Source organism: Pseudorasbora parva, chromosome 15 (assembly GCF_024679245.1).
Source record: "Pseudorasbora parva isolate DD20220531a chromosome 15, ASM2467924v1, whole genome shotgun sequence".
NCBI lineage: Eukaryota > Metazoa > Chordata > Actinopteri > Cypriniformes > Gobionidae > Pseudorasbora > Pseudorasbora parva.
In genome coordinates this window covers 28,612,116-28,625,178 of record NC_090186.1, presented here as the reverse complement: position 1 = coordinate 28,625,178, position 13,063 = coordinate 28,612,116, and the positions used below count along the sequence as shown (strand labels likewise).

The following is a 13,063-nucleotide window of genomic DNA, read 5'->3' as shown; positions in this document are numbered from 1 at the left end:
TTCACTCAGTATCGTTATTTCATTTTTGACCAAAGTGAATTTTGCATCTGAACTCTTCATATATATATACCAATGACAAGTCAGTTGTTATTGCATTATATCTTTATTAAAAATATGGCACGAAGGTTCACAAATACCTCAAGACGCGATCTGATGCCTGGTTGGACTTGGAGCTGTCGCAGGGGTGATGTTTCTCCTGAACCTTTGCCATCTTCTCGGCGGCAGCTATGGGACATCCCGAGAGACTGCAACAGCAGCAGAGCAATTTATGTAGTGTTAACATTAAGTTACGAGCAGCATGTAAGGGCACACACACACGCACACGCACGCGCACGCGCACGCGCGCACACACACACACACACACACACACACACACACACACACACACACACACACACACACACACACACACACACACACACACACACACACACACACACACACACACACACACACACACACACACACACACACACACACACACACACACACACACACACACACACACACATGCCCTAGCCAGATAGCAGAAGTTGAAGAACAAAGTGAGATATGAGGGAATGTATAATACCAGCATATGGAGACAAGTCTGTCAGAGAGAATAGTCCGCTTTTTATGACATTCTCTGAATACAGACTTCCAACGTGTTTGCAAAATCCTGGTGTGCGTGTGTGTGTGGTACATGGGGATATTTATGTATGAATTATGCATTTCATGTGGCCTAGTTCTATAGTATGAAGGCAAGCTTTGCAGATATCTGCTGGGCATTTCTGGCTGGCTGGCTTCAGAAAGCTCCTCACAGCGAGATACCGCAGTCATTTCAGAGAGACACACTACAGCAAACTGAGCTTCAGAACATCCAGCTACGCTCCCTTGCTCTCCTTTTTTTTCTCCTTTCTCACTCGCTCTCTTTCTCCCTCGTTGTTTCTTCCTCTCATTACTCTCTCTATCTCCCTCTCCGTTTGTTTTTTCTCCCACTTTTCTGTCATCTTCTCTCTCTCCCTCTGTAATCCTTTGTATGGTTGGGAACTGTCTTCTTATCGTCTGCAATTTTCTTATTGTCTTCTGGTAATACGGAAACCATTCAGTCACTCTCAAAATATGAAAAATAAACAAATGAGACAAAAATACAAACAGAGAAAAACCCCACACACTCTGCAGTTTCAAAAACACACAAAGCGTATATAAGCACTGGGTACTTGTGCATCTACAGGAATGGAATTTGATAGAAAAAAAAGTGAGTAAGTGGTGACTGACAGACTGAAGGATGGCTGTCACTATGCTGAGTTGCCATGACAACAATGCGATGAGGAATGTGTAGACAAACCATATATACTGTACAAGGTTGTTATATTCCCCTATTATACATTTTGTTTTCTTCAGCTCAACCCTTCTAATAATATGTGTGTGTGTGTGTGTGTGTGTGTGTGTGTGTGTGTGTGTGTGTGTGTGTGTGTGTGTGTGTGTGTGTGTGTGTGTGTGTGTGTGTGTGTGTGTGTGTATGTCCCATAGGAGCTGTTCCATATAACATGGCCTGCAGCGACTTCGGGTGGAGACTGCATCTGTCTGAATGTACACCATGTGCACATGGAGGCACATCTTAACTGCATAAGTGTGGTACTGTATGTGTGGAGCTCTCATTCTTAAGAAAATTTGAAGATTTAAAGAGGCCAAATTCTCTGTTTCATCGTGTAAATGTAAAAAAAAGTCCTAATAATAATAATAATAATAATATAATATATAATTATATTTAATATTTATTTAATTATTTAAATGAATATATATTTACATATATAAAATATTAATTCAAATTGTTATATATATATATATATATATAATTATGTATTGAATAATTATATTTAATATTTATTCAATTATTTAAATTCACACACACACACACACACACACACACACACACACACACACACACACACACACACACACACACACACACACACACACACACACACACACACGTCGTGTTTCCATGTTTTATGGGGACTTTCCATAGGCGTAATGGATTTCATACTGTACAAACTGTGCATCCTATCCCCCTACACTGCCCCTGCCCCTAAACCTACCCATCACAGGAAACATTCTGCATTTTTACTTTCTCAAAAAAACTCCTTCTGTGTGATTTATAAGATGTTTTCCTCATGGGGACCTAAAAATGTCCCCACAAGGACAAGGGTTTCGGATATTGCCATCTTTGTGGGGACATTTTGTCCCCCATAACATAGGGATTACCAGGCCACACACACACACACACACACACACACATACACACGCGCACGCACGCACGCACGCACGCACGCACACACACACATATTAAATATGAATTCAAATTGTTATTTAGAATATATATATATAAATATATATATATATATATATATATATATATATATATATATATATATATATATATATATATATATATATATATATATATATATATGTGGGTTTTAAAAGTTCACCATGCCCCTTCCTTCCCGGTGGGAATTGAATCCTAAATCTCTTGTCTGCATTGTCAAAAGTGCCAATGTGCAAATAAAATATTTGCGCCTGGAGCTATGTGTTTCTATCATCCAGCCGAGCTCAGCACAACACAAACAAATCAGTCCCTCTTCTCCTTCCTGAAAGCAAGGCTCCATCTAAATCCACGTATTCTTCAAATTCCCTGTATAAAGTGTTTAAAAAGACTGGAACATCATTCCCCACAGTGCCGCCAGTTTCTTCTCTCCATGTCCCTTCCAGCCACTCACCTGCGGTGGGAGTTCCTGTTGCTATTTACATGGCCGCGTCCCGAGCAGCCAGGCGTGGGGCACTTTAGAACATTCTCATACATTGCAAGAACTTGGACAAACAGAGAGGAGAGGGCGAGAGAAGGTTAGGAGGATCCAGAGTGAGTATGAAAGCTTTGTGTTCCATTAAGCTGAACGGGCTCAGTGACAACAGCATGCACATGCTCCTAAGAAACATCCCAGCTGAAATCAGTTAAACATAAAGTTAATCACCATATGGTGAAAGAAGAATCTAGGCATGCAATGTGTTAATGGCATGCACGTTGTGTGAAAGCAGTGGCGTAAGAGGAAAAGAAATCTCTCATCAATAATAACCGTTTTATTTTTGGTGGACTCAATGAGTCTAGCCATTAGGAGTACTGTGACACATCCTGCAGCGCTAGTCTCTAGGCCTGCAGTGAACTGACTCATTAGAACCAGCCTGTGACACAGTCCTCATCCAATTAGAGGTGTGACAAGAGGTAGGGATGAAAAAGATGCGTTGCATCTAAGAGATCACTGCAGCCATATTGTGAAACAGGCTAAAATTACACACAAGCACCAGTCAGCACATCCAGAAAAGCAAAGAGCGCCACCGCTTTGGGTGGAGGAGGAAATACACTCATATGCATTACAGAAACGCTAGATAAGAGAGGTAAAACATGCCCACAGCAATTGACAAACACACATGGGAACATTTATCAGGTGCAAACGGCCATTCAAATTTGGCTTACTTTCTGGTGGCACGCGGTCTTTGTGAGGGCAGCCGGACAAGCTTCGATGGTGAGGATAGAGCCCCGTGACATGGCCCGTGCCATCACAACCCGGGGTCGGACACTTGCTTTCTTTTTTCTCTCCCCTTGAGTCTGCAAGCAAAAGACAGTCATTGGCATATCCTGTTACAGGCATGGCAAGAAAATCACATTAACCTGCTAGATTCTTTGTGATAACATTTATGCCCCTGTTACAGCTACGTTCAAACACTGTCTGTTTGCTGTTTGCTTTGAAATTGGACACTGGAAGAATATAGTCTGAGTGAGACTTGTGGCTGAGAGGAGGGGTGGCGATGCACGAAATTCTAAATTTATGAATTGGCTGCCCTGATTTAAATCAGAATGACAGAATTTACTCAATTGTAATTCAAAGAAATCCCACTTTCACAGCACATAGGAATATCATTAGACAATAAAAGAAAGATCTACATCATTCGTTTCAATTGAGTTGGTCTATTGATTTCCTGCAGAATATAGAATATGTAGAATGTTTTATTAACTGAAAAGTCGTACTTCACTAAACTAAGTTCAATACTATCAAAATAATTACAATTTTAATTTTGCTGTACAGTGCGACAAAATATCCACCACGTTATTACAGATAAATGTAAAATGTGTATTAAATATGAAATATTATTGAGCTATAAATGCACTAATAATATGCATGAGTGGCCTATCATTTTTATAAATCATTAATTGTGTGAATGTGTTTAAAGGGGGGGTGAAACACTCAGTTTCAGTCAGTGTCATGTCAATCTTGAGTACCTATAGAGTAGCATTGCATCCTGCATATCTCCGAAAAGTCTTTATTTTTTTTATAATTATATAAGAAAGATGCGCTGTTCCGAGTCTTTCCGAAAAAAGCCGAGCGGGTGGGGGCGTGTCGTGTGAGTGGAGCTAAATAATGACGTGTGCAGCAGCGCGCTGCAGTGAGGAAAGTGAGTCGCTCTGTGAGGAAAGTGATTCGCTCTGTGAGGAAAGTGATTCGCTCAGTGAGGAAAGTGATTCGCCCGCCGCGTGAGGAAAGTGATTCGCTCTGTGAGGAAAGTGATTCGCTCAGTGAGGAAAGTGATTCGCCCGCCGCGTGAGGAAAGTGAGTCGCTCTGTGAGGAAAGTGATTCGCTCTGTGAGGAAAGTGATTCGCTCAGTGAGGAAAGTGATTCACCCGCCGCGTGAGGAAAGTGAGTCGCTCGGTGAGGAAAGTGATTCGCTCAGTGAGGAAAGTGATTCGCCTGCCGCGTGAGGAAAGTGAGTCGCTCTGTGAGGAAAGTGATTCGCCCGTCGCGTGAGGAAAGTGCTAATACAGATCGACCGCCGGCCTATCAGTGGGTAAGTCAGTAGCTACTGGTTATATCACCTGTTTAGCATCCTACAAGCCAGCGCTTTGATGGGCGTAGCCTGTTGCTTTCGCTCTCTCCCTCGCTCTCTCTCACGCGCTTCCGGTAGAATTGTCCGTAAGGCCCATACAAGGAAATTCCGCCCCCACTAACGTCAATGGGAACGCATGATCTCAAAAAACTTGCCGAAACTTATGACTAACCGGAAGTAGTATTTTTGACAAAGAAATACTCCCATCAAACGTCCACCTTAACTTTTGAAACTTTGTCTATGTTTAGTATGGGATTCCAAGTCTTTAACAGTGTAAAAAGATCAGTATGCATGAAACAGCATTTCACCCCCCCTTTAAAGGTCCCATGGCATGAAATTCTTATTTTCTGAGGTTTTTCAACATAAAAATAAGTTCCCCTAGCCTGAATGTTGTCCCCAAGTCGCTAGAAATTATGATCAGTATAAAACGAGTTCAGGCTGTCTTTCTCGAGCCGGATCTCACGAAAATCCGCGTACCATACACACGCCAAAACTCATTTTGGCGTATACATTCCACGAGATTGCAAACTCGTACTATTTATACGCATGACCATGAGATCATGTTGCTTTCTCAGCCTTTGAGAAAATGAGAGCTCAGACGAGCTGATCTTGAATTCTCCTGTTATGACGCCATACCAGGAAAGGTTACCGCCCCTTCCTCTGCTTTGCCCGCCCAGAGAATTAGTAGAGAAAGGAGTCAGTTTATCAGTGGATGTCAGGAGCACAGGCTTTACCATAAGGATTTAACAGCACCGCCACAAACAGTGAGTAACAATGTTCATTAATGCCTGATCTGGGATCAGTGAGTTCTGATGTGTAGCTAATCATTCAAGTTCACACAGACTTTCTTTCTCAATCGTTTAAAACTGTCAGTCCCGGCCACTGGCTGTCTTAATGCATCAGTGAATCAAACCAGTGACTAAAACCATCAACTTCCCATCATTTCTGTTAGCAGCATGAAACAAATCTGTTATTTAAATGATTAAACTACAGAGAGCGATCAAAGAACACTCTTTATAATGTTCGGATTGGTCAATCAAACGTTTGAATGACGCTGCTCATTATGCTCAACAAAAGCTCTTACTGTATTCATGTCGATGTTGTTTTTGTTGTTAGCTGTGGTGAAAGCATTTTGTGAGAAAAATAACGTTGCAAAGTTAACTCGTTTTTATTCAGAGCTCTCAGATATAAACAAAATAAACGCGCACTCTCAAAAACTCGGTAGAATAACACTTCCTCAGCAATCTTTCCCCAGCTCAGTCTCTCTCTCTTGCTCTCTCTCGACTGGCAGCGTAATATAATAATAATAATTTAATAATTTGTTACATTTATATAGCGCTTTTCTAGGCACTCAAATCGCTTTACATAGAAGGGGAATCTCCTCAACCACCACCAATGTGCAGCATCCACCTGGATGATGCGACGGCAGCCATATTGCGCCAGAACGCTCACCACACACACCAGCTGATTGGTGGAGAGGAGACCAAATGATGAAGCCAATCAGGATATGGGGAATATGAGGAGGCCATGATGGACAGGGGTCAATGGGCAAATTTGGCCAGGATGCCGGGGTTACACCCCCACTCTTTATCGAAGGACATCCTGGGATTTTTAACGACCACAGAGAGTCAGGACCTCGGACTTAAGTCCTCAGGACTTAACGTCTCATCACTATACTGGGGCGTTAGGACCCACACAGACCACAGGGTGAGCGCCCCCTGGTGGCCTCACTAACACCTCTACCAGCAGCTACCTAGTTTTCCCAGTTGGTCTCCCATCCAGGTACTGACCAGGCTCAGCCCTGCTTAGCTTCAGGGGGAAACCAGTCTTGGGCTACAGGGTGATATGGCTGCTGGTTATACATAACATAACATAACATAACATAACATAACATAACATAACATAACATAACATAACATAACATAACATAACATAACATAACATAACATAACATAACATAACATAACATAACATAACATAACATAACATAACATAACATAACATAACATAACATAACACAACACAACACAACACAACATAACAACATCTGAAGGACGGAACGGAGATGTACGTCGGAATTGACCGACAAATCGGGATCTGATTTTAGAGACCAATCTACTTTAAGTGTGTTAAAAATGAGCCAATGGAGATTGGCATACGTTCCACGCATTCCACGCTCCGCCCGCAGCGCGGGTATAAATATGGAAGTGGAATGGTAGATCAGCGCTTCTTTCTGCTGAGGAGCTGACTAGTGACTCGGCCTCCTAGCGGAAGCACAGCACCTGGCAATGGGACGTATGTCTCCGTTCCCTCCTTCAGGGAACAAGGGTTACATACGTAACCGAGACATTCCCTTTCAGACGGTCACTTTGGATGTACGTCAGAACTGACCGACGAATTGGGATTCCTACAAAACGCCAGGAGGCCTGCCCTTCCAACGTCCTGCTTGAGCGCACTGGACCATCTTAGATGGTACGGAAGTCAGGGCTCCAACCAGGGAGGTCAGTCACTGCAAGACCCACTCAATGTGACTACTGAACAACGCTGGGAAAGCGTGCCCGTCTCGGGAGATGGTACACTGCGGGCCCACATCCTTCAGGGAAGGCTTGGTGGTGGAATACACATAAGGACTAACCTAGCAGGGTAGTGCAACATATTGCAGTCTCTGGGGTGGTTCCAACCTGATTCAAGGGGGGAAAGAACATGCCCAGAAATGAAAGAGCGACAGAGCTTTCTGTCAAGGGAAAGACACGGGGCTAGTCGAGTAGGGTAGCTGGTACCATGGAAGAATACACATATGGGGTTGCCATGAGAGAACCGCTACAAATGGAACCCAACCTCTACAAACGTTCCACAAGCATACGGGTGCAGGCCTGGCGTCAGACCGCAGTAACGTCTGACACTGCTGGGGTGAGAGAGGAGCTCGACAGGGTTAGCCATTTAGCCATAATAGACGCACGTATCCAGCCCAACACTTAGAACAGGCACTTAACATAACATAAGTTGGGGGGGCAATGACACTGACTATTTTGAGTGGCTTCTGCATTACTTTGTTTGGCTAAATAAATCGACTTTTAAATCAGTACTCTACTGTCAAACTGTAACGTTACTGTACAAACAACTAATTTACACGCTACCCAGTTCAGTTCGTGATTCAAAGTTAAGAAGCTATCATTGTCAAATCATTGCCTTGACGGATGGTATAGATGTGTTAGCTGTGCAGTGAAAAAGTCAATCAGAGCAAAAACAGAGCATTACATCCAAGGGACAATTTCTAGGGTTGTAAATGGACCTGTAAAACCGTATCTGGACAATTTTTTGACCTTAAATAAGCTACATACCCTCTATTTAGATATCAGAGAACAATTTAAAATATTGTTTCAAATCATTCTAGGGCACCTTTAACCAAGGGGGTAATCTAGCACCAAGGGGGGAAAGCGTTCCACCCATAGGGGCGGCCATTGCTAACCAAGCCATCACCTGCTGTTAGCATCCCATTGACTCCCATTCATTTTTGAGTCCCTTTGGCAGTGAATAACTTTACATCTGAGGCGTTTAAAGACTTCATTTGTCCATTGTTTATTTATAAAGAAACACGACAATGCATAAAAGGCTCCAATACCTTGTATCTTACACTATCGCCCCGTAGAAGCTGTTTTTGTAAAAATAGGCTAACGATTGCATTATAACCAAGTCACACAGTTGAGAAATTACCGTATAGACAGGAGGAGACGCTCAGAAACAATCTTTTACTGTCTATGAGGCAGTCGGGGGGACGTGGAGACATAAAGTCTGATAAAGTCAAGGGAGAAGAATGGGGAGAAGCCGATAGTGAGCCAAAAGCAATGGGAGAAAATATTTAAACAACGTGATTCAGATTTCACTTTCCACAACTACTAGAAGACCTACAACTGTCAGACAGGAGGCTTACGTCACATCTACGTCGTCAAGCTCAGTCTGAGCCTGCGCAGTTCGCTCAGCCATCAGGAAGTGAGTGCCTCTGATTGGCCTCATTTTCGGCCGTTGAAGTCAATGGGATAGCTCTGTCCATTTCTTTTACTGTCTATGCCTCTAACACAAACGCAGCTGCTGCCATTTTATGACGATTGTTTTGCACAATGTAATGGGTTATAAAATAACAAACAGGTACGATTTGAAAACAGCTTCATCTCAAATCAATATTTCTGATCCCCATAATTATTTATGTGGTGAAATACCGTGTAATAAGTGCACTGTAAAAACATGCAGGTCTCCAATTGAATATTTTCAAGTGACTGATCACATCTAAATTTTTCAGTTAGCCAAATTGAATTTCTGTGAATTAAATTGCATCAATTCACAGAATTTCAATCCGTCCAATTGAAAAATTGAGATGTGATCAGTCACTAGAACATTTTTACATTGTGGTATCCCTTAAATATCCATCTAGTTTGAACTTGCCGCTTGCTAGCAACTGCCCTCTCCGCAGAAGCTTAATAAAATATTTTGACTGATCAGTCTTTAATGATTTTATATACTTTATTTACTTATGTGGCAAGTAGCTGCGTAATAAGCGGGATAATGTACTTTCATCTGGTTGTTATAACAGAATAAACCCCTTGAGGGTGATGCAAGACCCTTGTACTTCACTTCGGGGTCCTGATCATACAATAGCGATAACAACCGGCTGGATGTACATTAGCCGATCCCTTGCATAATATAATTGAGTTTCATAATGATGTAATATACAATTGTGCAAATAAAAATAAAAAGCAAATTTTACAATCCCCTACCTAAAACATATAAAACAAGATCATCTTTGTGAGGAACTAGGTATCAGAGTAGGAAGGAAATACACATTATACACATAAACATATTAATATTTTCATCTTGCAGCATTTTATTCTACATATAACATCCAAGATCATGTGTTCATGTGTGCTATTGATATTAAAACACAGTGTCTGATTCAAATTCATGCTGTTAAATAAGTTAACGTTTCCACTATAACAGTTCCCCATTATTAACTTGCAAGTGCAACCGGCAAGATAATATGTTCAGCTTTCACTGGTTCTAGTTCGCGCTGTGCATAGTTTCTACCATGAGACTCAAAAGGGACAAACAGCGAATGCTAGTACAGAACCATAATAGCACCCATTGGCTGATCAATAAAGTTGTGGGTACATTTATCAGCACATGCATTCTCAGTTATTCGAATAGGTTTAGCTGCGAGAACACATTTCTTATATCCTTCCCTGTTTTATTAGCCAAAAATAACTGCTGTAAAACTCCACGAGCATGCAATAATAATGCACCCTGTCAGTCAGAACAGTGAGATCACTCAACATGTTTAATAACGACGCTCCAATAATTAGAGCCAAGAATAGTTTCTGGAGACGAGGTGTGAAATTGTGGTGTAATTCTATAATTACACGACCCTCTGACTTGCTGTGGTCGTGCGCTGAAAACAACAGCAAAATGCGATAGGAAGCAGAGACACTATCTTTAATGGAAACCATAGAGCAAATAGAGCAAATGGAAGGTAATGAAACATACAAAGCAGTGCCTTCAGAGCAGAGACAATTGATGAACCTTTTAAAATGCTAGATAGGAAGAGCAGTTAGGTTGGGTAACTACAGGTGATCTGAGGATCCTCAACATCATAATCACTGTTTGTTAAATGGGATGTTGATGCTCCTGTAGTTCCCGATTGCTAATATCTGCATATATTAGAGAACATGGCTCACTCTCAAAGGGAGTGGGTGTGGATTGGGAAGGATTTGAGGTAATAAACCATGTATAGGATCCAAGGGATGAGATTTGCTTTCCTAACGGGCCATGCAGATTGCCATTACTCATGCCTGACAAGGTAAGTCTGATGTTACCATGTCAACCTATTTTAGCAACATAAGCTGTTGTCGTTTATGGAAGTTGCAACCAGGGAGAACCTGGGTGTTTAAAATAAGCCCCAAAAATATTTCTGTCTCACCAAAGTGACCCCATAGTCATCAATGTCATCAGCGCAGTGCGTGACGAAATGTTAAGTGGCCCAAGACTATGGAGAACAAATGCTGCAACAGCTTTCGGGACGAGAAAATTATTTTCATATATCTAAAAAATATTACTCATTAGATTTCACGTCAGAATAAAAAAATACAAAAATGCTTAAAGGGGTGATGAATTGAGAAATCAACTTTCTTTTGAGCTTTTGATATATAAAAAGTCATGGTAATACAAGATTATCCTGCAAGTTTCAGAGCTGAAAACTTCCTTGTTAGTCAAAGAAAAGTTTTTATAGACACCAGGCCCAGAGAACGACCGTGTTCGCATTATGAAGTCATTGACTGACGAAACACGCCTTCGCAGAATAATAAGCACGTGTAATTCAGAAGCCCCGCCCACTGACTCATCGGATCACGCTAGCCAGTAGCAATAAACATGCTGTAGAATATAGCAAGATATTGCGCTATTCCTGGTTGTGGAAGAACAGTCGCTGCATAAGCTTCCTTCAGATCCTAATATTAGGAATGTGTGGTTGAACTTTATTTCTAATGAAGTTCCAGCTCACGTGGGGAAGATACGTGTTCACTTAAGTTCACTGAAGAATCGTTTGTAAACAAATCTCAGATCGATGCTTGATTTGCAGACATTCTATTTCTTCTATATTGGATCTACCAGGAGGAATGGTGCAACACACTTATGTGAGTAAAACGGGTTTTTATATGTAATAGTATTGCATTGATATAGATAATTTTGCTTATGTGTCTAACAGAACATACCTTTAGCACGCTCTACTCAGATATTTATGGGCCAGGGCTCGCCAAGCCCAACGTCCCGTTTTCAGACAGGCTACCAAAACTGAAGCCCGTCGGCAGGCCGATGAATCTCATAATATTAATTTCTTGTTCTGCGGTGTTCTCTCTCGACTTGACATTTGAAGGGCGGGTGCATGGTTCGCGCTTATATTGAACGATCGTGCGGGCTATGTAATACAAAAATAATAGTCCAATCAATCGCGAGTGGATGAGAAACAAATCATTGTTTGTTTGATAAAGACGTACTTGAATCATTCCGGTTGCCGCTTTCAAAACAACCCCTCATGTGAACTGAACTGACAGGGGCATAGACAGGAGCTGAAGCTCATTAAATATGCAAATATTGTCCAATCCTAGCCGTGGGCATTTACTTCCAAGTCTCCAGTGCGTCACGCCCATTTTGAAGAAAGTCTCAAAACCAGTGTAGAAAATAGCCTATTACTTATTAGTTATGATGTTTTTGAATGTAAAAACCACACGAACATCATTAGTTGACCTCAGACAACAGCATACATTTTAAAAAAAAAGCCAGTTCATGACACCTTTAAAATAAATAGAAATTCCCAAAGGAACATATTTGTCCCTGGACCACAAAACTCCATTGATGTGGGGTTTGTTAGGATAGGAAAATATTTGGCTGAGATACAACTATTTGAGAATCTGGAATCTGAGGCTGCAAAGAAATCTAATATTGAGAAATTTGCCTTTAAATTTGTCCAAATTAAGTCCTTTATTAGCAATGCATATTACTACTAATAATCAATTTATTATAAATTTACAGTAGGAAATTTACAAAATATCTTCATGGAACATGATCTTTACTTAATTTCCTAAAGATTGTTTGCATTGAAGTAAAAATATAATTAATAATTATATATATATATATATATATATATATATATATATATATATATATATATATACATATATATATATATATATATATATATATATATATATATATATATATATATATATATATATATATATATAAAATGTACAATAATTTTGACCCATACAATGTATTGTTCGCTATTGCCACAAATATACCCGTGCAACTTATGACTGGTTTTGTGTCCAAAGTCACATATTTATGAGAGATAAAGTTGCACTGTGAGATATAATATCATAAATAAAACCTGGTTTCACAGACAGGGTTTAGATTAAGCCGGGATCAGGCCTTAGTTCAACTGAACATTTAAGTAGTTCTTATAAACGTGTCTTAGAAAACAAACAAAAAACAAACAAACAATTGCATATTTTAACATATGTCAGTGCAAGTTGCTCTAAGTTAAAACAGTTTAAATATGCATTTTAATCTAGGACTAAGATGAAGCCTGGTCTGTGA

General features: G+C 40.7%; 1 protein-coding gene across 8 annotated transcripts in view; it reads right to left on the bottom strand.

Moving 5' to 3' along the window:
* Window positions 1-13,063, bottom strand: part of myt1la (myelin transcription factor 1-like, a) — a 102,096-nt gene that overhangs the window by 24,835 nt on the left and 64,198 nt on the right. For all 8 annotated transcript variants that reach the window (XM_067417565.1, XM_067417567.1, XM_067417570.1 and 5 more), the window contains 3 exons: window positions 3,515-3,646; window positions 2,763-2,853; window positions 138-245 (listed from right to left, as the gene is read on the bottom strand). In XM_067417565.1, the coding sequence (XP_067273666.1) occupies window positions 138-245; window positions 2,763-2,853; window positions 3,515-3,646 (331 nt within the window). The remainder of the gene's footprint in view (window positions 1-137; window positions 246-2,762; window positions 2,854-3,514; window positions 3,647-13,063) is intronic.